Source organism: Pogona vitticeps, chromosome 14 (genome assembly GCF_051106095.1).
Source record: "Pogona vitticeps strain Pit_001003342236 chromosome 14, PviZW2.1, whole genome shotgun sequence".
Classification (NCBI taxonomy): Eukaryota; Metazoa; Chordata; class Lepidosauria; order Squamata; family Agamidae; genus Pogona; species Pogona vitticeps.
Window position 1 is genome coordinate 849842 of NC_135796.1, and position 22348 is coordinate 872189.

At 49.1% G+C, this 22348-nt stretch overlaps 2 protein-coding genes across 2 annotated transcripts in view; both read right to left on the reverse strand.

The window, feature by feature from the left end:
* LIMK2 (LIM domain kinase 2) overlaps positions 1 to 2670 on the reverse strand; it is a 31435-nt gene extending 28765 nt beyond the window's left edge. The window contains exon 1 of the mRNA XM_072983453.2: positions 2436 to 2670. Within this exon, the coding sequence (XP_072839554.1) occupies positions 2436 to 2478 (43 nt within the window). The 5' untranslated portion in view covers positions 2479 to 2670. The remainder of the gene's footprint in view (positions 1 to 2435) is intronic.
* Positions 2671 to 4918: 2248 nt separating this feature from the next.
* Positions 4919 to 22011, reverse strand: RNF185 (ring finger protein 185). Its single transcript, XM_020799097.3, has 7 exons — positions 21860 to 22011; positions 14428 to 14654; positions 12547 to 12565; positions 10821 to 10933; positions 9715 to 9769; positions 8273 to 8390; positions 4919 to 7846 (listed from the first exon to the last, which is right to left on the reverse strand). Exons 2-7 carry the CDS (start codon positions 14601 to 14603, stop codon positions 7749 to 7751), a joined length of 579 nt encoding a protein of 192 aa, XP_020654756.2. The 5' UTR covers positions 14604 to 14654; positions 21860 to 22011; the 3' UTR covers positions 4919 to 7748.
* Between the last annotated feature and the right edge of the window lie 337 nt (positions 22012 to 22348).

Here is a 22348-nt window from a genome sequence, read left to right on the forward strand (position 1 = left end):
CAACGGTCCTCTGAAGCTGTGCAGTGGAAGAAACCAGCTGACAGCTAGGGAAATTGTTTCAATATTGTGGAATTTTAAACTAAGAAACCTGATGAATCTCAGAAACAGAGAGGTTTCTTGTTCTGTGGACCTCCAATGTGTTGGGCCCATGAAAGCCACACCAGCGGCCAAAGGCACCACCCAAGACATTAAGCATCACTTCTCTTCCTTCCTGTTCCAACAAATTCAGGTCCTCTCTTCCTCAAAGGTCATGTTTAACTGCAGGAAACTGCCAATGCCTTGCTTGATTTCCATATTACTAGATGCCTTATCTGTCTTTTCTTTTTGTATGCATTCCCAGACAAAGCAAAGTGCAAGCCTTTCAGAAAAGGCCTGGCTGCAAGAGATCTACAACATGTTCTAGAACTATAGATTTTAGCACCTGTCAAAGAAGACCGCACAAATATACAGTATCCTTAAACGTATCCTGAAGGAGCCTTGGAAACTGCACGCATACACGCATCAATATTGTAATTCTAGCGGAATCCAGGGCTTAGAATGCAATGGCTTCACCCACCCTCCAAGTGCTCCTGCCCATTTTTTGTTCTTATTGTTCACTGTCTTCTCCCTCTGCCCACACGGGGCAAGAAGTGGCAGTAGGGGAAGGCTTGCATTTGTCCTCTTAGTGATCTGCAAGATCTCCTTGTTGCAGCTGTGACGCGGCAGGCCAAATCCTGTATTCTAGGAAGGTTTGCCAGCTTTAAAACCATATTCACAGGTTCTGATAGCTCAAGGCTAGTTGAAGTCAAGCAAGGTAGTTAAAAGTCCATGCCAATACCTATTAAAATCAACAGGAGGTTGGTACAGATTTTTACTGAATGGGAACGCAGCTGCAGACACGTCAATAAACGCACGTAGCCCAGCAGATTCACAAGTAAACAAGTGAGGTGTAAGGAAGTAAGAAATCAACCCACGATGGTCTAATAAACTTCAGCGTTCGTCTCAGCCTCACATGCCAGACTCAGGACTATGAGCTTGGTTTACTTTCCCCTACATGAGGAGTACATAAGACTGTATCTCTCCCAGCTCTGCCAGTTAAAACAGAACCTTCTTCTACAGTCAACTTTCTTAGACAACTTGTGGCCTTCCAGAGGCTCCTGGCTGGCCATCTTTAGCTATTGTTGCTAGTACAACCAGGGGCAAGGAAAAGATGAGAGCTGTCACCCAGCAACATCAGCACCCATGGGCTTAGGGTCATCTCTCAGTCCTTCTGCCATAAAACCTGACAAGAGATCAAGTCCTGCACAGAAATATTCAACACAGCACCTCTGAGCATATGTTGAGCATTTTTCTCCTCCTCCCACAGCTGAGACTATTAGAGAGGAGGCTACATCCAGCTAACAAGCTTGAATTCGTTTCTCCATTTCGAAAGGCTTTCTCAACCTTTCCGCTTATAAATTCCCAGCAGGAGCACTTGAAGAAATGGGCTATTGCAATCCATGAAAGCTTCTGCCGGGCAAAACTGGACAGTCTTCAAGGTGTCACAAGCCTGTTAATATCTGACTCCAAAAGTTCAAGGAAGAAATGATTTAGCAAGAGCTACAGCACAGGAGCAGAGACCTGTGAGTCCTCAGAAAAACCAACCCTTCCTTGACTTGATCCCCGTGGCCACGATCCGCAGACTGGGAAACTCAGATCTAAAGTGAGCCTCCCTCTTCTCTCCTCTCCCCCTCCAAGGACTGCTAGACCCCACAGAAGTTTTTCCCCCCTTTCTCTTTAGCCCCCTAATCCCTGCTGAGATCCTCGTTGGCCCAACCCTTCCACTTCAGGACTCGCTAGCGGGGGATGCCAAGCAACCACTGGCACCTTCGGCAGATTTGGGAAAGCCAGGCTTTGAACTGCAACTCTCTCTCTCTCTCTCTCTCTCTCTCTCTCCCCAGAAGGCTCGGGTCCCCACCCCGAAAGACCCCCCCCTTCCGAGCTCTCTCCTCTTTGTCTACCTTGCAGGCAGGTAGGAAAAGGCGGCTGGAGGAGGGAAAGGGGCTTCACGCACCCTCCCCGCTGCCCGAGGCCGATGGGACTTGTAGTCCTGGGGACCTGGGCCGGGGGGGCGGGGGGGAGGGGTGGCCAGCAGGGTCCGAGGCCAATCTCCCCTCCCCCCCCCCCACGAGTTCCTCATCTCCCACTCCTGCCAGGCACAAGGGTGTGTGTGTGTGTGGCGGCCTGATCCGGGCGGGCTCTCCCTAGGAAGGGCCAAAAGGGAGGAACAGAGAGAGACCCGGTGGATGTGTGTCTGTCTGTCTGTCTGTGGGGGGGGGGGAATGGCTGCTCCCTCCAGGCTCCTCCCACCGCCGCCCCGCCCCGCCCCTCTGTTGCCTGGCAACGCCGGGGGCCCGGCCCCCTCCCCAGCGACAGGCCCGGCCGAGGACACCCACCCCCCGCAGCCCCGCTCTTACCGGCGGCCGGCGCGACCGAAGGCGCGGCGACTCCGCGGTCCATGCCTGAGGGACGGACGGAGCGACCGACCGGCGGATGAGGGGCCCCTGAGCGAACCGCCGCCCGCGAGTGACGTCACCCGGCCTCTACGGAGCGCGGGGTGGGCCACATCTCCCCTCGCGCGGGGCACCCGGGGCGACGCCGCACCTGGACCTTTCGGGACTGCGGCGGCCCCGCCCCGTCCGGCCCCGCCCACCCAGGCGAGAGCGGTCCCGCCTCCCGGCCAATCCCAGCTCGGTCCGCCCCCTTGGCTCGCTTCTCCCGCCCCTGCCGTCATTTCCCACCAATGAGGCGCCGGGGCGAGTAAGGAGGGGCCCGCCCCCTCGCTTTCGCGTTCGTTTCTTTCGGCGCTCTCCCCTCGGAACGTTCTGCGCCCGCCCCCTCCCCGCCTCGGGAACCAATCAGAGCTTTCCGCTCCCGCCCCGCGTGGAGCCCGTTGCACGTGGAGTCCGATGATGTCACCTCTGGGCAGCCAGGCCGTTCCTTCTCCAGTAACGCAGCTGGGAAACGTTCCTTTCTGAGAGCGCGCAGCTTCCACCCACCGAAGTGGCCCCTGGGGATCCTGGAATCTCCCCCCCCTCAAAAAAAGAACTTTTCTGCTTGGGAGGGGAGCGGAATGATCTCTGTGGAAGCCCAAGCGTCCCTTTCTGTGCTGGGATCAAGTAACGACTCTGTCCCCGTTCCTAACGTTTCAGTAACGCCACTTTTGAGACCTGAAGCTGAGCCCCATAAAGAGAACAAAAAAGGCGGGCGGGCGGGCAGGAAGGGCGAGCTGAGGTCACTCCCTGATAGGGAAAACGTTGAGCAGCGATAACGGAGAGAGAGAAAAGGTGGGGCTGGCGTTGCAAATCAGAGCCGAGCCCAGGGCGGAGCAGCCGCCTGAACAAACAAGGCCTTTTTTAAAAAAAGGGGGGTTGTTATGATTTGCAAGGAAAGGGTGGCGTGAAGGCAGGCGATGGTCCTGCCGAGCAGCAGCAATAACCTCCCCCCGGCCTGGGAGCCCCGATCTGTGGAAACCTGGAGCTGAGAGGAAGCTACTCGGAGGCCCAAATGCTCAGAAAAAGCGTCATTCCGGGGAGAAAGAAAGTTTGCGGGGCGACACAGTTGCTGAGGTGGCAACAGTAACGACGTAAAAGGAAGTGCAAACGAAAACAAGGTTTCTTTCCCCCTCTAAAACCAAGTGTATCCAATAAAAGGGATTTGAGAAAAAGGAATTCTCTAGTACTCTTCCAGAATTAACAAAGATGAATGATAAACAATAGGTTGGCAGATTGAAGATAGATTTACAAGCCTTATAAATATGTGATTGTATAGAAAAGCAAAAGCCTTTATAACGAAGAGTTAAGAAAGAAATAGGAACAAAATGACAGAATTACCAAGTCTCTAATTTACCAGATATGTACAGTAGTTATATAAAGATTGCAGAGACCGATAAAAATATGCTGGAAAATTTAGAGGTTTATGGTATTTCTAGTCCTACATCCATAATGAACCTTATTAGACAATTAAGCAAGTTAAGTTTAAATAATGAGAACTGTGAACAACATATAACTACTTAAGCATCACAGACAGTTTACAAATAGGTTTTGAAATGACAGATGACTTAAAGAAAGGATTTTTTTTCTATCACTTGGGAGATAGTTTCGAGGCATTCATCTTTAAACACTGCTCAAAAGAAATTTTTAAAGAAACTGAGAGGAACCTGAGAGAACAATTGTAAAGATCAAGAGAATTCAGAGAAAAATGAAGCTAGTTACCTCAAACATGACAGTTATAAGCCAGGCACAAAACAAAATAAGACACAAAGGTGTTACAACAGTGGTAAAATTAGTCAGCTTTGGAAAGACTGTATAATTGAAGCAAAAATAAATATTTTAATTGTGCATAAGCAAGAAAAAGACAAGATATAAACAAAGACAAACCAAATCCTCAAAAAGTTTACAAATATGTTATTTTTGGCTTGTGGACAGTTATTCAGCAAATCAAGTATTTTAAATATCTTGGAGAAGGTGAATTCAATACAGTAATATGAGAACAGCTAATGGTCAGTATATGAAGGTGAAAGATAAAAAGCTCAGTAATTTTGAACTGCAGAACAAAAGATGACTTAGAAGAATGTACTATGAGTGACATACAATATATTCCTTAACTTAGCTGTAATTTATTGAGTGTTTCTGCTCTAGATAAAAAAGGATTTACAGTAATTTTTGAGAACGGAAAATGTTCAGTACAGAAAATGGCAAAGTTTATGTTGAAGTGCCAATGAAACATGGTTTTATAAACTGAAAATACTAAATGAACAAGGGCAAATTAATATAGCACAAGATAAAAATGAAAGTTTAGAATGATGGCAAAAGAAGCTAGGTCATGTAAATGACGAAACTGAATTAAAGGACATTTCCAAACCAGAGAACTGAGCAAAAAAGGGAGTTCCACGCAGGCATTGGATAATGTAAAAACAGGTTTATTCTAAATTACTTTCACAACAGTGAAAATTAGTGAATTAACAACGGTGTTGCACAGCGGTGCCCTCTTCTGCTGGCCACAGACCGAGTGCAATCTGAAGAATACATGATTGGGAGGGGAAGAAATAATACAAGACAGAAAGCACAGCTGGGGACAGGCAGAGCGGGAAGTCAGGCCAACAAGAAAGGCAAAGTCTGCGTCCATGTCCACCAGGAAAAGGTGCCAGGCTAATCCAAGGAAAGAAAAACAGTCCCGGGGGACCATTAAGGACAGATGAGCTTATAACCTCTGCCGTAAGCCGTGGCAACCTCCCCATCTCAGAAGCCCTGTTGGGTCTGTGGAAACATACACTTCAATAAAACAGTTCATCTTTAAGAGGCCCCCCAGGATCCTTAAAGATGAAAACTGAGCGGTCGGACTTTGAGACTTTAGACTGTCACGTACACAGGCCATGTTCCTGATGGGGGTGGCTGGCACCAAGACAGCAGGATGGTCTGCCAGGCAGGCCCGTCCCCTTGTGCCATCCTTGTTCCCTTTCAAGACAGCAGCTGAGAAAGGTACACCACTCGGGATTGAAAGAAGACATCAAAGCACAACCATCCGCTTTGACATCCTTGCAAGTCAGTGAAAACTGAACTTCTTACACTTCTTTTCCGGTCGCTACTGATTGAATTTTATTTATTTATTTATTTATTTATTAAAGGAGGATTTCATTGAGCTGCTTTCAAGACCCTTTTTCAAAGAACAGTTTTATTTCCACTGTGCTCAATTTCTAAAGAGAAGGAAAAATGCAAGGTGTCCCTTATATTTCAAGAGCTGTACCTTCAGTGTCCCTTTATCAACAACAGGTGGCAAAACTCATCCGGATTGCACATAGGATCCATCTAAGGTGCGTTCCTTTAATTTGACTTTGGGAGCCACTCTTCTACTTACAGGGAAGTCGAAAAGAGGCCACCCAGTTCAGGCAGCCTCTTCGATTCATGAATCCGGCAGATTCAGCAGCAAATCATTTTTTATTTTATTTATTTATTTAAACTTATACCCTTGTCCATTTAGTGGGCAAGCCACTACTCTGGGTGGCTTTCCAAAAATAACAAGAATATACAAACAAGAGTTTTAAAAGTGAACACATCAGAACCAACACCCTCAGTCTGGGAAGAATCCCAGACTAAGAGAAGAGTGAACCATGGGCCGACATAAATTGATTACAAAATAATTTCCCAAAGGGACGAGGCCTGGATTAAAAAAACACACACACACCAGTTTTAAACTTGCTTTTAACTAGCTCAGGTGAATGGGGGCCTCTGCAGGAAGAAAGTTCCAGAGTGGGGTGACCACTACCAAGAGGGCCTAGTTTCTAGTTGATGACTTCCAGGTCTCTTTTAGAGCAGCCACCCGCCACATCAAAGACTGGGAGGTGCCGCTGGGACAGGAGGATAACCGGAGGGAGAGGCGCTCTGACATTTTAAAGCAATCTGCCTCCTTTTCTACTCCCCAGAGAAGAACCCCTTCCGTCCACAGCTCCCAAAACCTCTTTCTCCTTTAGTCCAAAGCCCAGGAGGACATTCGCCACAGAGCTTCTGAAGCGACCAGGAGCCTGGCGCCCACCCATCTCAACAGGCCTTGTGCAGGAGAACGTTCTGCTGGACCGCGCACGACTGACGCAGCCTTTGAAAAGGACATCTTTGGTCATCTGTCAACCCTCCTTCACTGGGGTCCAGTTGACTAGAAGTCCAGGAATAAGCAGAAACTTCCCTACATGTCCTAAATCTGTGTTGGTATTCCCTCTGGTTAAACAAAACAAAACAAATGTAATCGGGGTGGGTTGCAGAATACACAAAGAGATAACACCCACACACCTTTCTCCTTCAGGACTCCTAGTCGGACTGTCCCGAAATGTGGAAAAACCTCTTTGTGGAGATCTATGTCAGGAAGGAGAGAGAGAGAGAGAGGTGTAAATGACTCAAGCGGCCAGCTTGTATCTGTCTAAATGAAGACTGCAAGGCTGATGCCCAAATGTCAGGGAAAAAAAACACTGATCAACAAGGAAGTGTGCGGCATCACAGCCATCCCAGAGATGACTCTAGTATCCGCCAGGCCTATCTCAACCCTGAGAGGACCAAACCAGCCATGTCTGTTTCCAGTAGGTTTGGGTATTTTATCATATTACTCTATTTGATCAGAGGTCCTCTTATTCCTGTGATCACTGAGCAGGGTGAATGTGTCCCAGGACAGTATTCCACTTTCGTGTCAGCCAGGCGAGTAGCAGGAACAGACCCTGCCCAAAGTGGAAGCACCTTCATCTAAAATGATCTGCAGATGAAGAGAGATGTTCACAGAAGAGGTTTACAGGAGCAGGTGTGGTTGACTGCTTCTGGTTAACAGGCTTCTGTTCCTTGGGTGGGGTTGGGACAAAAAACCACCACAGGCCCACGGGAAGCGTTCTCCTTCCCAACCACCGCAGAGTCTTCCCTCCAGGGCCGGCACCGGTCGTCGCTGCTTGGCACGTGGTTTTTTCAAACACCTCCTCCCAGAAGTGCGGCGCTCAAAGCTAGGGCCACAGTTTGAGGTTGGAGACCTGTGGCATGAGACAGGGCTGGACCTCAACTGGCGTTAAAGCACACCTTTAATTCCATACCGTTAGTGAAAGAAAGCCAAAATTCCTCCTCACACCGTGGCTTCCGGGAGCCAACCGTCAGCTTTGGAATCGGACACTAAGAGGCTCGCACCGGGACAGGGAGAAGAAGCAGTCTGTGCCTAGTCCGGAGCCTCACAAGCCGTGGTACAATCCAGGAGATGGAGCCACGTTAAGCGATCAAGAGCCAGAACATGATCACCAGAGCCACAAACAGGAAGAGACGGGACAGAAACTGTTCGTCTACATACTGGGGAGTCCCTGGAACAGCTGAGGAGACAGAAAGGAAGGGAAACCACCGTTGCTGCCTTCTCTTCAGCAAACCTAAGCTGAACCCTGGGTGTATTTTCAGACCCAAAGGCACAACTGTGGAATCCATGCACAAGAGATGACTTTCCTACCCACTTAGAAAGGAAAGTTCCCCAACCTGGACTGCTGACTTCCCTCAAAAAATCTTTTTTCTTTTCAATGAAAGGAAGACTATTTTGTCCTTAGAAGCCTCCACAGCAAAGGAGACTTCTATAAAACAAATCACACCCATCGATACCCTGTTTTAGCCTTTCAACCTTTTTGTGCGGGGGAGACACAGGAAGTGCTTTGAATCCCAAAGTGGATAGTGGTGCTGGCCGAGTTAACAGTCTGACTCTCCCGCTAGGTGGTTGTTGGTGGCGTTAAGCCGAAGTCCTCCCGACCTACCTGGGGGAGGCCGGCCGTCGTTAATGTTGAAGGCGGTTGCAAATATACCGAAAGGAAAGGCTCCAATTCCAAACGACATCTGGAAGCCTCCATCACCAAATCCAAAGCCCTGGAAACCCTGGAATGAAATAAACCACCAAAAAAGGCAGTGGTTAAGGCGCACTGGGTGTGATGGCTTTTAGAGTGGAATGCTGTCCTGGGACACATTCTCAAAAGACAATTCCAGGTGGTTGGGCACCACGTGGAGGAAATAAAACCCTTCACAGCTCCTGAGAGCAGAAATTCCCTTCTTCCAAGGGTACAGTATCAGTCATCCTCTTTAGTTCTGCATCAGAGATGCCTGATCGTTCCTTAAGACAAGAGGGAGGAGGAATTCCTGCTCTTTAGGAAGGCTCTCTTTGTCTCTCTGCATCCTTTTAGCTTACAAAGCAGACTAAGAAAAGGGACTTTACCAAAAGCGCAGAGACAGAACTTTTTTTTCTCAGGTCTGGGGTCACTTTGACCAACGGAGGTGTCAGAGAAGGGGCGCATTTTACGTTCCTGGCTGTTTAATGCGCAGAACATACCAGACCAAGATCTGGATTAGATTCAGGTGGCCAAGAAGTGAAAATTAAGGGAACACCCACAATCAACTCCCTTTCAGGAGGGGGTGGGATGCAAGGGTGGCCTTTCCTACAGGCATTTCAGCAAGAACAATGGGGGCCTGAAAGGGTCTCTCTGGCTTCAGCAGCGGATTCAATAAGGCACCAGCTCTCTGGGGAGCAGAAGAAGAGAAGCCATCCTTAATCGCACCCAGGAGAGCTGTTTGGTTGAAGCAACAAGGCCCAGGGGCAGACTCTGGAGGCTGACAGGGAAATATGCAATTATTTCATCAGGTCCGGCTCACTCTCTGCCCTTTCACCAAATGGGGGAAAAAGGGGCTGCTGCCATGGCCACAGGGAGGTGGTAGTTATTTATAACCCCAGTCCCTCGGCAGGCACTTGGTTTACACTCACCTGGCCACACTCCCACCATAAAAATGACATAGACATGTCCAGAGGGTTTCAACATCCACCTTACAAAATTCTAGCAGCACAGAGCCAAGTTATTCCTACTGGAAGACTGGCTCAAACAGGAGCCGTGTCTCCAGCGTTTCTCCATCTCTCCGAGGAATTGTTCGCCCCAGGTTCCCAAATGCCAGAAAGCGAAGAGGACGGCAGCTTCCTTGACGAGACTGAAGTCGGGCTTTAATGACTCTGGGAGGGAGTGAAAGAGGTCCCATGGAGAGGAAAGAGAGGAAAGCCTCACCCCCCCTCCCGCCCCCAGGAAAGGCCTTCCGGCAAGCGGCAACAGCTCTTTCTCATTCCACAAGGATCAGCAACCTGCTCTTTTTTGCTCTGTATTTTTGAGACAAGAGGTGGCTTTGCCCAATCTGTGAACTATAACTACTATAACTTACTCACCCCTCTGTTTTCTGGTTCAGGTCTCTGGCCCTGAGGTCGCGGTGGTGTTTTCTCTCTGCAAGTTTAAATTAATTTATCAATTGATTTAGTACAAGGAATTGATTAACTCTTTCCCGCCCTTTGAAGTACGTCTAGAGGAGAATGGCCAAGTTGGGTCAAGGCTCTGGAAAGCACACCTTGTTAAGAAAGGGCAGAGAAAGTCGAGTATGGTTGTTGTGGGTTTTTCAGGCTCTTTGTGTATGTTTGGAAAAGACTGCAAGGGGGAGCGAATAGCCCATCGTTTGAAGAGATGGCCTACAGAAGATGGAGCAAGCTGGTTTTCTTCTGCTAGGGAGGGACAAGGTAGGGCCAAACCACTGGATTCAATGACAAAAAAGAAGTTTACGACTAAATACGCAGAAAAACTCGCTAATGTGAAGTTCAACAGTGGAAGGGAACCGTGCGTAAGGATTAGGTGGTTGGATTAGGTGGTTCCTTTGCTCCTTCCCAACCTCCTTCCAGAGCCACCCTCTATACAGCCTAAAGGGCAAGTGGCGCTACAATCCCTAGCAAGGACCGCACCAGCTCCTCTTTATTGGACATTAGAAACAGGAGGCAAGGCGGAGCTGGGCCAGGCAGCCTTGGGCATAGCGTCCGTGGTCCAGGTGGGCAAAATAAAGGTATCCTGGGGGTACCAGTCTGTGGGCTGGAAATCCCAGAATTCTGCCTGCAGAATTCTTGCAGAATTCTAGGAGGCGGAGGGCCCAAATCACAAATGGCACATCCCTCGATGCTCCTCCAGGGGGTTCAGTGAACTGACTGGTGGAACTGGGGCGAGGCGAGGAAGAGGCCACACCAACTGGGTTCACCTGCCAAAAAGGTCTCACAGAATCTCCCCACTGCTCTGCATAAAACAATCTGTGCCCTGAATGCTGGTAAACCAGCATTTTGTTTCAAGAAGCCTGAAGTTGTTAAAGCCATCGCATGAGGACTTATCCCGGCAAAAACATCAGCCCAACAAAATCGGCTTCTGTGAAGTCTGATCCACAGAGCTTTGGGCTCCCAGAAGGAGAGAGAGAGAGAGAGGAAGGGCTGCAACCATGAGAAGCGGCTTCAGCCCGTCTTACCTGGGGTCCTGCTGGCCGGTGCTGCCCCTTCCGTACAGTGGGATGACTTTATCACGGCTGATGCCTGCTTTACATACTGGACACACTTGCCGGTTTGGCCTGGTCTCTAGCCACTGAGAGAGGGGGAGAAAAACAACAGCAAGGAGCACCACATTGAGGAAGGCAACAGAAAGCCAAGGGAAGAAGACCTTTCATGAACTGCCCAAGACTCCCAAGTGATACGGGAGGGGTGATGAACCTGCGGCCCTCCAAACACGGCGGGGCTGAAATTCTGAGGAGCTCTGGCCAGGAGGGCCAACCGTTAGCAGTGGTGGAAGCTGCTGTCCAGCAGGACGGGGACGGTAGCCCTGTGCCCTAATTCATCCCAAGGATCCCCAGATGGGCCCACGACCTACATGGAGCAGTGGTTTGTCTTAGCAAAGAGTTTTTGAGACTCACAGGCTCTCCCATTGGCCCAGATGCCAGAAAACTCTTCTCTGGGGTATTCTGCCCCTTCTGGGGTGGGGGGACCACAGGCCATGTTCCCCCTTAGGCCTTTAATGTCAACCCATTCCTCTCTAGCCGGGCTGGAGGCTGGGCATAAGATACGTAAGGCTTACCTAGTTCAAAGCAGCCCTTGGTTGAAAATTGTGACCTCTCTGAGTTTTGCACATGTTGGTAATTCAGTAACCTATTTACCTGCCTAACGGAAACCAACCAGCAGTCGGTGGAAATGGATTGGGGTGTGTGTATTAACAATGGATATTGCAACAGCTGAAGGACAAAAGGCTGCCCTCTGTCATTCAATGGACCGAGGAACTTTATTGCCCTTTCTACATTCAAAGGTTGGTCCTATAGATGGCAACTGCACAGGACCACTAATCTGGATGTTTGCTCATCTTTCATTGAAGTTTATGGCTACGTTTTTCAGATGTGAGACCTCTTTTCTTTTTCTTTTTAGCAACTGCATTACAAATGAATAAATAACGGCATATCATTAAGTCAGTTCCACCTTACAGGGACCTGTCTCAAGAGTTGCTGAGATCCAGTACGAGGTCCTCGTAAATGGTTCGCCCTTCCCCTCGTCTCTGAAGGTGCTCTGAGGCTGTGCGGCTGGCCCCAGGCCACGCCGGCCGGCTACTCTTCCAGGAGGCATTGGGGGGGACTGAACTCCTGAACCCCTGCCTCGGCAGCCGGGGGTCCCCAGCTCCCTGAGCTATTCCGCCAGGGCCACAGTCAGGAACTGCATGACTTTTATTTTATTCCTCCATCACCTTTTTTGTTTGGGGAAACCCCCCTCCCCGTTTATGTGCATTTAAACGCGATAAGAAAACCCAAAGGATCTATGGCAACCTAATATTAATGCCGAACTTCGCTATGGAGTTGCCGTGGGACTGTAAAGAAAATGCACACATAATGCTTTTTGCACCCAAAATGTGCTCAGCATCATCGGCACTGATGTTCCTATATTAAACTGTTCCTTCTCACTGCATTACACAGGAGCTTATAGAAATGATCACTTAAAAGCCCTGAAGGCGACCTGCACCCAAGGTAGTGGCTTACCAAGGATTGCATCTTAATATTCATTCACCACCTCAGGTTGGCCTCGGGGGATTTGAGGCAGGGTCTCACTGTTTCAGAGAGAGAAGGGATATGGCACCTTCTCAGAGTCCCCCTTGGGTACCGCAAGAGAGGATTGTGCAAGAGAAGCTGATGAAAGACCAAGTAAAAAGGAAGCCATCCTTACCTGGTGTAAACAAGGCCAACTGTTGGGATCATCAAACCAATTTGTCCACCGGGCAGGAGGAGAGCAGAGGCAGGATCGCAAGAGGGGGAAAAAGCAGCAGACGGTCAGCATTACAGGTGAGCAAAGTAGGAAGCTGGAATCCAGCCATGCTGGTTTCAGAGCTGTATGCTAGAAGCACCACGTTAGGAAGGGTAGCGGCCAGACATGGGCTTCGTCTGGTTTAATGGCTTCCCTTCCTGGCTACACGACCTGCCATGTGGGTCACACGGGTGAAAAGGGCAAAGAGAGGCTAAGTAAAACCTCCCCTTGTTTTATAGTTAAAAAGGAGGAGGAGAGAAAGAAACTCAGCCTTCCACAACTGCTTCCTCATAAACCTCTCGGATCGCAGGAAGGAGCAGCCAAAGTGCACGGATCCCAAAGGCACAACACAGTGAGACTCGTGGAGCAGAGGGCTCGAAGCACCCCACGCAGCCGGACGAGTCTGCCCCCAAGATGTTGGGCTGGCTTCCTCCCTCCCAGACCCCTTGCTCAGATCCAGAGGACCCAGCCCTGCTCCAGCAACAGCTCAAACCATCATGTCTGCAAGTCAACCCAGGACAAACCCCACCCCCCATCCCAGGTTACCACTTGGCAGCTTGGCTGGTGCCTAAATGTTTCCACCACCGGGAGCAAGGGTTTGCCTTGCTCGACTTTTAGCCCCAACGAGGACTTCTGGGCTGATAGCCTAGTAAGCAGGGCAGGTTTTTTAAACCCCTGCACCAATGGGATGACAATGAATGCCCATCCTACCCGTTTTCTCAGCATCTCTGGGGTTCTTATCAGCAACATTCCCCCCCCCAACATTTCCTTTTGTCACCTACAGAATGCTGAGCCTCCTCGCCTCCTCTTTTTGCTGAGAAATAAAGTCTTCTGCCCAATGGAAGCGGCTGATGCTCACGATCATTAGACAGATGGAGAAAAAAGAAGCTCAGGCCACTTTACTGGGCAAGTACTTGGAAACGGGGACAAAGTCAAAAGCAGAATGATTTCTTCCTCTTATATATCTTCAGATGTCTTCGCTTTAAATTCAAGCACCCTCGTTTTTAAAAAGCGGGGGGGGGGGAAGCGCCCGTTCAACTGGGGGATGTAGATGTAATGTGGAGAAATGTCGCTAAAGCATTGTGGCTGCTAACCAAAGCTGTGTCTAAACAGCTTGGGGAATATCTGGAAACCCCTTTCCAACCACAGCCTCATAAGAGACAGAAACGTTATGAGTCACTGAGGTGTTCCAGAAAAATTGGAAAAGGTTGACGGGACGTAGGCGGCAAAGACAGCTCTTGGTTCTACGCCTTTATACTGTTTCTGCAGGGCCTCAAATAACAAAAGGAGGGAGGGGTTCTCTCTCTCTCTCTCTCTACCTGAGACCTTGAAGAGCAACTGATTAATCCTGGATCCAAAACAACAAGGGGCTGCCTTGGAAGTAAAGCATGTTCATCTTCCCAGCTAAAATGTGGCCATTGTGGGCACCGGTTTCTCTGTTCCTTCAGCCTTGCCTGCCTCCAGAATAGGAGAGTCCATGGCTGAACTTCTGCAGGCCCAGGGGTCCATTTCTCCTCCCCCCTCCCCCCCAGTGAGGGACTCTGTCAACATTTGGTGGCACAGTGGCAGCCGCAGGAGGTGGGGAAGCTGAATTCTGAAAGGCTTCTGCTTCGAAGCAAGGTGCAGGAGGAACCGCTGACTTATTTTAAAGCAAGTGCACATTTCTGGGAGAGCAAACCTGCATCCATCAGTGGAAGAAGAATAGCCAGATTCTTAATACTAAGTTTCAGACACTTAAGGAAACCACTCGACGTCTCTGAGATAGAAGGCGAATCCCTGACGGAACAAGGAGAGGGCACCAACCAGAAGAGGTGGCCGCACAGGCTGATCACCGCGTCCTTGGCCGTGTCCAAGCAGATGTTGCATTCGAAGGTGCTGTCCTGGCCCCCGCCTTCCCCGTTGCTGCTGTTGCTGCCACTGGGACTGCCCGCGTTGGAGCTCTCGGTAGAAGCGGAAGCCGCTGGCCCTTTGCTGGCCATCCTTGACCCCTGGCCAGGCCCAGGCGAAGACACCCTGGAACAAGCCGAATCCTGCCGTCAGAAAAGGAAAAAAATAACTCACAGGACACTGTTCTATCCTGGGGGGGCTCACCTGATCACAAGGACAGGAAGTCACTGGGGAGGGGGGGAGACTCTGTTCCACAGAAACAACGGAGTCAAGTTTTTGCACCTGTCCTTGCCAAGAGAAATCTTTGCTTTCACTGCAGCCGAGAGAACAGCAAACGGAGCAACGGCCCTCCAGGCCACAGAAAGACCTGGCCTCCCGCCAGAGTTCTTCCCAGGCCACTTCTAACCATGCCCCCCCCCAGCCTGCTTTCTGCCACCCATGTTCAGCAAGTACAGTTCATGAAGCCTCCTTAAAACTCACTGCTAAGACTCTTCCTCCATTTCCCCCCTTCTGGAATCAATGCCTCTTTCCACTTGGGTGCAGCCGCGCTAAAGAATGAGGTTATGCTGCATCCAAACCTGCTGCCCAGGTTCTTCAGCTAAGCAGCTTTCCTCCTTCCTGCCCTTTTCTTCCCATTTATTTGAATAAACAGACTTAACAACCTGTTCTATTTGCTTCTCGTTAGGTGAGGCAAGCATTCTGGCATTCAGCATTTCACACCTTTGAGGACTTCTTGGTCTTTACTCATTTTTATATTTCTTTGCTGGTCACACTCTTGAGCCATGTGATTCTTAGTATTCTACCATAAAGCCACCATCCCATGTCACAAAATGCACTGCATATTATTATTCCTCCACTGCCCTTTCCCATATGCCTAGAGCAGCCTATTCCTGGAAGAACCCCAAGGACGGGGTTGACAAGGAGCATGGAAAGCCGATCAGTTACATCCCATTGTATAATGCAGACACTATGGAAGCCTAAACCCAAGGCTAGGCTCAAACGGAATAAAGACTCTGAATCCTTTGCTGAATGGAAAGTCAACCCTGACATAAACGCTATTGTTCCTCCAGGCCTATGAGTCAAGAATGTACAGCCGTTCAAGAGGAGGTTGACTTTTCTACACCCAACTTGTCGGACAGGATGGTCAGTGAATAACTAACCTTCCCCCCCCACCCCGATACCTAAATCAGTCTTGTGGGCTGTCCAGCAGGCTCTATTGGTGGTGGTGGTGGTGGGAGGTCTCAAGGGGCAAGGCGGAGAGAATGGTTCCTCACTTTTGCCACAGGTATATCCTGCCTTTCAAACAAGTTCAAGGTGACATATGTGGCCCTTCTTGCCATCACTTTATCCTCACACCAGCCCCGTGAGTTACGACAGGCTAAGAGAAAATGATGGGTCTGAGGTAGCTTCCTGGCTAAATGGGGACTAAGGCTTTGAACTTAGGAATCCCATTCACCCAGCTGTGCAAACAGATGTACAAAAGTAACTAGACCACAACTATATATATTAACCCAACCAACCAACCCAACGCCTTGGAATTTGTTATCTGTGGTTGGTTTTTAGTTCTTTGCACTGCTTGGGTGAACCTACCCTGTCTCTTAAAGGAACTGAAGAGGCAACCTGCCATTTATGAGCCCGGCTCAATCAAAAAGCATTTCTGGGGCACAAACAAAAGGGCAACTCCCCACCTGCAAATGCTAACAAAGGCATACGAGCAATTGCTGACATCTGTCATCCCATCCACCCAGTTGGGGACGTTGAGAAGAAGCTGAAAACAACACCAGGGCCGTTCGCGGGGGGGGGGGAGGGCAAATCACCCACAAGCTTCAGCAGGATTAATCGATCCATTCATCTTTCTTTCTCCTCAGTTCATGGGCATCTCAATCCTGTTCTGGTGAAGCAGAACATCATTGGAAGGTGGCCGCTAAAGGTCTCTCTCCTTTGCTTTCCAAGATGAAATCTTCCGGGCAGCTTGTGCGGCTAAACCACATTCAAACGAAAATGGGCTATTTCAGGAAGCTCCTCCTCGTGCAGGGGGCTGTGCTTCCAGACTGGCACACACCACGGGCACCTTTTCAGCCTGTTATGCCAACAGGAACTGATCCAGTAAAAGAGAGCCTGCCATGCCAAGGGCAGGAGCTAGCTCAGCTGCCTCTCCCACCATTCCTACTTTGGCCCCAAAAGCAGCTCATGAGCATCCATCGATTTGGGTCTTCACTTGCATAGCACATCGAAATCATAACTACTTCTGTTACTTGACGTGCTGAAAAAATGGTAGGTTTAAGTGAAGCCAACAGAGCATCTTGTGGCCCCTTGAAGGCAAGCCTAGGGCATCGGCTTCTGGGGACTGCCGCCTGTTCCTTCCGCAGGGGTGAGTGGCAGGACGCAACATCTTCTGTGAAATAAAGCCTTTTAGTTTTGAAGAGGCCGCAACACTCTTTATTAGCTTTGCTGCAGAAGGCTATAAACTAAGATGCTCACTCAAAAAAATTCCTATGCAGCCTTAGAAGCCAGAGGAAATGGGAAGGGCAGCCTTTTTCCCAACTCAGCCTCCCACCCTGACCCCGATAGCTCTGGAAGGTTTTCAGGCCACCTAAGGACCTGCACCAGGGAGGGGAAAGGGAGGACGCGGGATCTAGAGCAAGAACATCCACTTTCTCTTCTAGTTCAGAACCTGAAGACAACTTAATTTTAATTCATCAGTTAATCAAGGCAGAATAATTTATTTTGTTTCTGTTCTCACATGTAAGCTGCTAAACAACCAGAGCATTTGAGTTGAGAATCCACCTGCACTTCACAGTTTTAACCAGTCAGCAATAACTTACAGTTTACCCTTTTTAACTTCACAAAAACCGGCAGCCAACAGTTTAACTCGTCCTAGTTGTTGGAAGAGAAACCCTCTGTAAAGGAGATTCTCCCACACTGATGCCAACATGCCAAAATCAAGAGAACTGCCCTTATCTGAAAGAGCGGCACCGACCCTTCAGAACATAGGGCTGGGCTCACCAATTCAAGTTTCCCTGCTGCTCAAAAAATTACAAGATGATTTGTTCTCGTAATTAAGTTCCAGCCCATGCAAAGCCAACGCAGGGCGTGCAGAAGGAACGAGCAAGAAGACCTTTCCTTCCACAAGAATATCAGCCTTCAGGGATGTGGGGCGACCGAGGATTTTAGGAGGCCAAATCAGCACTTCGCCATCTCACTGTCCCCCCTGGGTCTAGATTACCTGAGGCAGAGCTGGGCCCCTCTGCTCGGTCTCTTGGCACAGATACCCACAAAGAAGTACGTGCAGCAAAGGAAGGGCCCGGCGTCTCTCCTCAGCTCCTGAAAAAAATTCTTCTCTGCACACGGAGCAAGACAACAGACACCTCAGCGACTCCCGACTATTTCATGCCTGCATCCTCAGAGCACGGCAAGCGTGAAAGAGCAGGCTTCTATTTCAACAGGCCTTTTTTTCATTCAGTTACATCATTTTGCAGGAGGTTTCCCCAAGGTCTCCTCTGCAACAGGCTAGCAAGCCTTCACACAGGCGCCACTCTTGAGCTCTGCCGATTTCCAGCAGATTGGATACTTCTAGGAAAGTCAATGAGTCTTTTTTTGAATTTTTTTTGGGGGGGGGGGAAAGAGGCAACAGGCACACAAAACATTTCCAGCTTGACCGTTCTCATGAAGCACCAGACAGCTATGTTATGAGGAATCTACTGGAGCTGTTTTTGGAGAAAGGCAAGAGGGAAAGAGCCAGTGTGATGCAACAGAACACTGAACATGGGGCGCTTAAGTCCCCCTCCAAGTCCCCACTGAGTCTTCTCATGAGGTCTCTCCTCCTTAGCCTGACCTTCTCATAGGGTTGTTAAGAGGATAAAGGGGAAAGAGGAAAGCCCTACAAGTTGCCTATAAATACAACTAATCCACATACATGCCAAATAGAAGCCTTGAAAGGAAGCAACTGGGCTGGCAAATTGTTTTGGGCGAGAGTGGCAGAACAAAGTAACTTCAATTGGCGAACAAAATAAATGCCAACAGAATGTGACTGGAAAAAACCCAGCTAGCTACTCCCCCCAAGCATCAACAATTCTTGATTCAGACATTACAGTATTCACCTTTTTGCAGATCTGACCATGAGAGGCCTGAAACCCATTTCCAGAAATGCACTCTGTTCACAGATGCACACCATGGCAGAAGGTGACACCACAACCCTGGATGCAGGGGGGTGGGCCAAGGGGAGGGGGCATGCAGCCTTCAAGCCTGCTGTTGGTGACTCCTGGCCCTCCTTGGGAGGAAGGCGCCAGCAGTGGTGAGCCACCTCTTCACCAGGACACAGGGCCCACTGCACACCATTTAACACCCCCCAAACATTTTTTAACACTTGACAACTACACAACAAGAAAACATTTAACATGCATTCTTCCTTTACACTGAAAAACTAAAGAGAATCTAATATAACCAGTTATATAACATACATGAACTGTTTTCCACATCTGGGGCTATGTAATAGTATATATAATATATATAATGTATATAATAGTATATATAATATATAATGTACAAATTGCTTTTAATTATATATTGGTTTTGTATTTTGTGTTTTGTGCTGTAAGCCGCCTAGAGTGGTTAATATGACCAGATAGGCGGGGTATAAATGGAATAAATAAAAAAAAATTAATCTGATGATGAAAGGCCTAAGCAGATTAACTAGGAACGGTACATACTTTGCCAGAGGAGCGGCGTGTCTTTTAGGGAAGCAAACATTTCTGAAACAACCAGTACAGAGCTCAGCGGGACTTGAGCAAACATACAACAGATTGCACCGGAAACTGACAGCTATTTGGGGGCATTTAACAGAGCAGACTATTTTGGCAATGATATGAGAAACAAAATCCTGTTTTAATTTAATACGCCACATGGTATTTCTTTTATCCTTTTTAGTATTTGTATACTCACCACTGCTAGCTTTAAATACTGCATTTTAATGATATAAGCTGCCCTGGGTCTTTTTTAAGGAGAAAGACGGGGTAAAAATATTTTAAATAAATAAATAAATGTTAGCTGGTGCTAAAAGAAGCTTCTACCAAGAGACTTCACAAATGTTCTGGTTTTGAAAGGGGCAAATATATAGAAGCACAGATAAAGAACTAAGGACTGTTACTGAAAGAGAGTATTATGAATGACATTGAGCAAACAGATTTCAGAGCCATTCAAACATTCTTCAACAACCAGCCTCACCCCACTTAACAGAGTTCCACGTTGGTGCCCAATGCAAAAATAGGCCCAGAGTAACTCTTACAATGAATGAACCCAAACATCCATAAACAATAAACAAAGGAAATGAAGTTAATGTAAACACTAATAAGAGTACAGCAACAAGATGAAGGCTCTAGGCATTCAGCCACAAGGCAAGAATTAAATCTCAGATATTCTTCTCTAGGAGGAGTGCCAAGAAAGCAACACCCTAGACAGCTGGAATGCTGCTAATGTCCCACCACTGCCTGTGGAAATTCAAAGAACTGGGCTACAGTCTGGGAATACTTATGTGAAATAAACTTAATACGAAGTCACCACCTTGTGGGGGCAAGGGACACACCCCTCCCAAGTGATGAAAGCCGGCAGTCTCTACAACAAATAAATTTATTTCAGGAAAATGTTCTTTGAACTTTGGCCTCCCAGGGGAAAAAAAAGACAGTTCTCAAACCCGCCACTGCTACAAGCTTCTCTTTGACAGGCCAGACAGAGAACAGCTCCCTTTTTGCTGATCTCAAGGTCCAGGTTGATACAGGTGGAGGCAGTGTTTGAAATACTGGGAGTCTCCAAGCTATGCAAGGATCTCTAGTTTATCCACAGCACTGGAATATGCCCTGGAAAAAAGCTGGCAATCCATGCCGCAAGAGACAGGGTGAGACGTCTACGCCCCTACTGCTCAGTCCCACAATTTGTCACTGGCTGCCGCTGCCAAACCGTCTCGAGGAGCAGCCCAAAGTACAACACACGGCAGTAACCCTGCGAGAACAACAATGATTCATGTCGAGAACTGATTTCGAAAAGGGGGAAACTCTGAAGAAAACCAGAAGCAAATCTCACGGAAGTTTTCGATCATTCCTTGCTGGCCTGCCTCCAATGGTTTGCCCCCCAGCACCACCGGCTATCTAGAAGCTTCCTCTGAGTACTACTCTGCAGGGAGGTTTACCTTCTACCAGGGATGGGGGACTCGTGTCATGGGGTTCACTGTCAAGTCAGACTTAAGTCACACCAAGCTAACTTGACTTGGAATCAACTTGGGTTGTTTTTTCATGGACACTCTTGTGACTTGGAGGCCACCCATCCCGTCCCTTCTTTTCTGGGGGGGAAAAGCTTGCTTCTATTTTATGTTTTTAAATTTTAAAATTTCTATTCTATTAAAAACAAATAATATTAATATTGCCTGTGAATGTTGTAAGATGCCCCCTTATTCACTGTTCATAGTTTTAAATATTGCTTTTTCATGATGTTAACCACCATTCTATACTGGTTATTTTCGACTTCAAATATTGCCTTTCATTGTGTATAGGCTGCCTTGGTTCTTTTTCAAGGAGAAAGGCGGGGTAAAACATATTTTAAATAATATAAATAAAAGCTTGTTTTTCACAGGGACTCTCACTCAAGGCTTGGTACCACAGACTCGAGTGTGGGACTCGGACCCGAAAACCAGCCACCACCCTTCCCTTTTCCCCCTCTCACAGCCAAGAGCCCCCCCACCCAGTCCAACACGGGACCTCAACTTCCACTTTGCATTCAGACGTGCCCTGCCAAGGAGGGGCCAGGAGAGCAGGAAGGTGGCAACCAGCGGCGAGAACAACAACGACCGACCCTCAGGTCGGCCGGCTCCCTTTTCCCTCTTGGAGGACGTGGCCTTGATCCACCAAAGCTCACGTTCAAATAGAGGAGTTCGTCTTTCAGGCTTTGTTTCGTTTCTGGGGTGGCCCCCGCCCCCACTCTCTCTGACCACCAAACTCAAGAAACCTGCCCCTCAGGACCCACTTTCCCAGAATGGCGGAAAGACACTTGGGGTGGGGGCGCAACTACAACTCCCAGCATCCGCCCCAGCCCAATGCCCCCGGGGTGAGGATGCTGGGGGTTGTAGTCCAAAAAAATAATAATAAAACGAAGCCCAGTTAACCTATCCCAGTTTTGTTCCCTTCCCGGTCCTTCTTCCTTCTGGACGGGGCGACCGGAGAGGAGGCCGCAGGCAGGCAGGCAGGGGCGGGCGGGCTTCTTCCTCCACACCCGCAGCCTCGGCGTCCCCGCCCGGGAGGGGGCTCCCCCCCTTCCACAGCCCCACCGGGCCCCTCCCTTTCCCTCTCTGTCTTTCTCTCACCGAGGGCCGCGCCGGGCCTGCTCGCCCACACCTCCTGCGAACCGGGGCTGATGAGCTGTGCCGCCGCCGCTTCTGCTGCCACAACCGCCACGGTCACCTGACCGGCCGTTTCCTTTCCAAGCGCCGGAAGCGGCCGTCCTTCCCGACGCACCAGCTGTCCCCGCCACTAGAGTCCCGCCCGGGCTGCGATAGCACAGGCTAAGAGTTCCGCCTTCAAAAAGTTCCGCTTCCTCCCTCCCGTAATAGTTATGCATCTAGGTTTAGGGAGTATTGTGAGGATTGCTCACGTCACTCAGCTATTCATATTCATGAGATGATTTGCATGCGCCTATGAGGGGGCAGGAGAGGCGGAGTCAGCAGCTGTATGAGGTTTGGCGGGAGGAGGAGGAGTCCGATAGGGCTGGTGAGTCAGAGAGAGAGAGAGAGAGAGAGAGAGAGAGAGAGAGAGAGAGAGAGAGAAAGGGGGGACAGATGCTGAGAGAGGAAAAA

Bases quoted from the DNA above. Each gene is read 5' to 3' on its own strand.
- RNF185 (XM_020799097.3), bottom strand. From the start codon at position 14,603: ATGGCCAGCAAAGGGCCAGCGGCTTCCGCTTCTACCGAGAGCTCCAAC. The intron at 8,391-9,714 runs GTGAGTAAGTTA...ATTTCATTCCAG, and splicing joins CTGAACCAGAAAACAGAGGG to GGTTTCCAGGGCTTTGGATT. The intron at 7,847-8,272 runs GTAGGTCGGGAG...CTGTCTCCTCAG, and splicing joins CGACGGCCGGCCTCCCCCAG to CTGTTCCAGGGACTCCCCAG.